The 3208-nt window shown below is 48.3% G+C and overlaps 1 protein-coding gene across 1 annotated transcript; it reads right to left on the reverse strand.

The window, feature by feature from the left end:
- Nucleotides 1–214: 214 nt before the first annotated feature.
- Nucleotides 215–1226, reverse strand: LOC141737394 (olfactory receptor 6E1-like). Its single transcript, XM_074572082.1, is given in 3 exon segments — nucleotides 215–394; nucleotides 397–1026; nucleotides 1029–1226. Coding segments are annotated over 3 exon segments (1008 nt in total).
- Between the last annotated feature and the right edge of the window lie 1982 nt (nucleotides 1227–3208).

Genomic DNA, 3208 nt, shown 5'->3' on the forward strand with positions numbered 1-3208 from the left:
TGAGATGACAGGACCGACTGCACTGGTCGTGTCCTCCCCTAAACTTCCCATAATAAGTGGGACAAGGTGTTCATTCCTCAGGAGCCTGTAATTTGGGTTCCCATCTGCCACTGTGCCTTTGTGCTCTTCTTGGTTTCTGGAGATGGGTTCCAGGTGGTTCTCCTGTGGTGGGTCTGGGAGCAGCTGGGGCAGGGCATTAACATTTGATAGCAGATCATGCCAATTGCTGTCCAGAAATGCATCGTGATAAGGCAAAAAGCTTTATTGTTGCACGGGCAATGGCTTCATTCCGGGCCAGTATCACGGTCTTGTTTCTTAGACTGTAGATGAACGGATGTAAGAATGGGTTTAGCAAAGCTACCATTCTGTTTGCCTGCAAGGAAACGTAGGAACCCTGCAAGGATGCACGTAGAGAGCAATGCAGCGCCCATAGGCAATGGCCAAGGTGGTGAGATGGGAAGAACATGTAGTAAAAGCTTTTTTCCTCCCAGAGGCTCCTGGAAGGTGTAGAAGACAGAAAAGGATGCCTGTGTAAAATGCCAGAGTTAAACATAAGGAATCCAGCATGACAAATGATGAAAAAATAGAGTTCATTTTCCAAAGCTGGCTGGTGTCAGAGCAGGACAATTTGAACAAGGGGAAGCTCTCGAAAAAAAAATGGTGGATCTTCTTCGAGCCCCAGAAAGTCAGCTTGTAGAGGAGGACCAGAGAGTAACTCAAGAGTGTGGTGCCCATGACCCAAGCAGCAACAACCAGGTGGATGCAGAGCTGAGGCTTCATGATGGCAGCATTACGCAAAGGCTGGCAGATGGCAACGTAGCGGTCAAAGGACAGGACAACAAGTAGAACAATCTCTGTAGTGCCCAGGGCAAAACAGAAATAGGATTGGGCAAAGCAGCTGCTTAGTGAGATTGTTCTCCTACCAGAACCCAGGATCACAGGCAATTTGGTGCTTGTGGAGGATGTAAACCAGATTTCCAGGAAGGACAGATTGCTGATGAAAAAGTACCGGGGGGGGTTTGCCCGCAGTGACCCACGCACACAGGGAAAATGATGGTTGCATTCCCCATCACTGTTGTCAGGTATATGAGCAGAAGGACCAGAGAGAGAAATAGCTGTAGTCTTTGATCAAGCCCTGAGAAACCCTCTAGGATGAACTCAGTAACTGCCGTTGCATTTTCTGGTCCTGTGATAAATTTCAGTTCACCCAGCCGAGACAGGAACATGGCAAAAAAACCCAAGTGTGGTAATTTCACAGTCTGGATGAAAAGTTCTGTCCTTTTCTGCTTTTTCTCCTTTCCCTCAGTCTCCCTATATAACACAGAGAGTACGGCTCACACCCTGGTTTCTGTGTTTCACATTTCTGTTAGAGGCCTCAGAGAATTAGTTGTCTTCTTTCCACCTTTTTCAAACACTCACAAAGGATTGTTTCTCCAGAACAGAAGAGATTAAAGAGGCTGTTAGCTATTTCACCCCATTCCTGGGAAATTCCAGCTTCACTCAGATCTTTTGCAAAGGTTAAACTCATCTGTGCCCAGGAAGTCAGAGAAGAAGGTCTAGGACTTGTAAGCAGCTGGAGAGGCACCTTAATATCCAACATGGGACTGCATAACATGTTAGGGGCAATGACCAAAGTGAACCAACTATCCAAGAAGGACAAGGTGCTGAGGATGGGATACATGGGGGTGTGTTATTAGTGGTGGAGCCAAACGATGGCAATGGTGACTGCATTCCCCATGACAGTGAGCAGATCAACCACCAGCAGCAGTGTGAAAAGGAGGATTTTCAACACTTGAATGACTGAAAAGGTCTTTAGGAAAGATATAGGACAGTTGTGAGGATCCATTTTGGTACCCGGTCACTTGAAGGTGTGACAAGACTAACCAATACCATGCCTGGTGAAACTCATCTTGTTACGTTTGTCAGCCTTCCTTCCCTTTTCTTAGGCTTCCTCTTCCTTCTTGAAATGGGACACCAGAATTGGGCTCTGTAGGGAGTCTGCTTTTCTCTGTGTTTTTACCCAATGACATGAAAAATATTGATCCAGCCCACTTCTCTTCAGACACAGGGAATGCCTCTCCAGCCTGGCTGCTTTGCATGGGTATTCTGGACTGCCAGCTGGAAACTGATATTTCTGGCAAAAGCTGTGTGAATTCTGTTCCATTTCTAACGGTGGTGTAGCTGGGCATCAAGCCTGTGCCGGCGTGCAACCAGAGCACTTAAGTCATTAATCCCCTGGCTGGTCCAGGGACTCTCCCATCTCATCATGCACACGGACGAGAGGAGAGACTGGTCTGAGACAGTGGACTGACTTGAAACCAAGGGATTGAGCTCAGTCAACCACCTTTAGAATTAACCACCTCCAAGATTAGCCAAAATGAGTCACCTTCAAAATTAACTGGTGGACTTGGCAGTGTTAGGTTAAGAGTTGGAACTGATGATCTTAAGGGCCTTTTCCCACCTAAAGGATTCTATGATTCTACGATCACTTTGGAAGCATCTCTTCTACAGACCCACAGAGCCACTGCAATGGTCTCCTTCCAATTTCCCTTTAAGCCTTCTCTTGACTAGGATGCCTACAGCACCGTAATGGGTATATTACTCGTAATACTGAAATGAAGGCACTCAGTTAAGTTCCTGGTGTTTGTAGTCGTGGACAACTCCTCTTGAGCCTAAAGGAAAACAGAATCAGCAACAAAGTGGTTTGGCAACCAAACAGGAAAAGAGAGCAAAGGGGACAAAGGCACTGTGTACGTGTAAACAGGTTTCTAGGCAGCAGGCTGCTCTGATGGAGCCCTGCACGAGCCTATGCCCTCTTCTCATTAGAGCCTATTTCCAGCTCCCTTCTGTGCGGGTGCATTCTCTGTCCATAGTGGACATGTGTGAATGGCAGTGAGCTTCAAGCTGGAACCACGGGTGAGTAGGTGGTCAGTGGCCAGCCCAGCCCAGCCCATACCACAACAGTAGGCTACGGGGTCTGTGTTCAGCAACTGGAGCAGGGCTGCAAACGTCCTGCACTCCCATGCCTGGGCACCTGCCATGGGGAGATCATGAGGATCACGGCCCAGGTGATGGATAGAATTAGTGCCTAAGGCAGACCTGGGTCTCCTCCTAGAGAGACTGATGGGCTGCAGAAGGCTGACTGGCTCCCTCCTGCCCACTGGCAGCACAAGACTCACAGGGTCCTGCTGACCACAGGCCTCAATGC

The sequence above is a fragment of the Larus michahellis genome, unplaced genomic scaffold (genome assembly GCF_964199755.1).
Source record: "Larus michahellis unplaced genomic scaffold, bLarMic1.1 SCAFFOLD_117, whole genome shotgun sequence".
Classification (NCBI taxonomy): Eukaryota; Metazoa; Chordata; class Aves; order Charadriiformes; family Laridae; genus Larus; species Larus michahellis.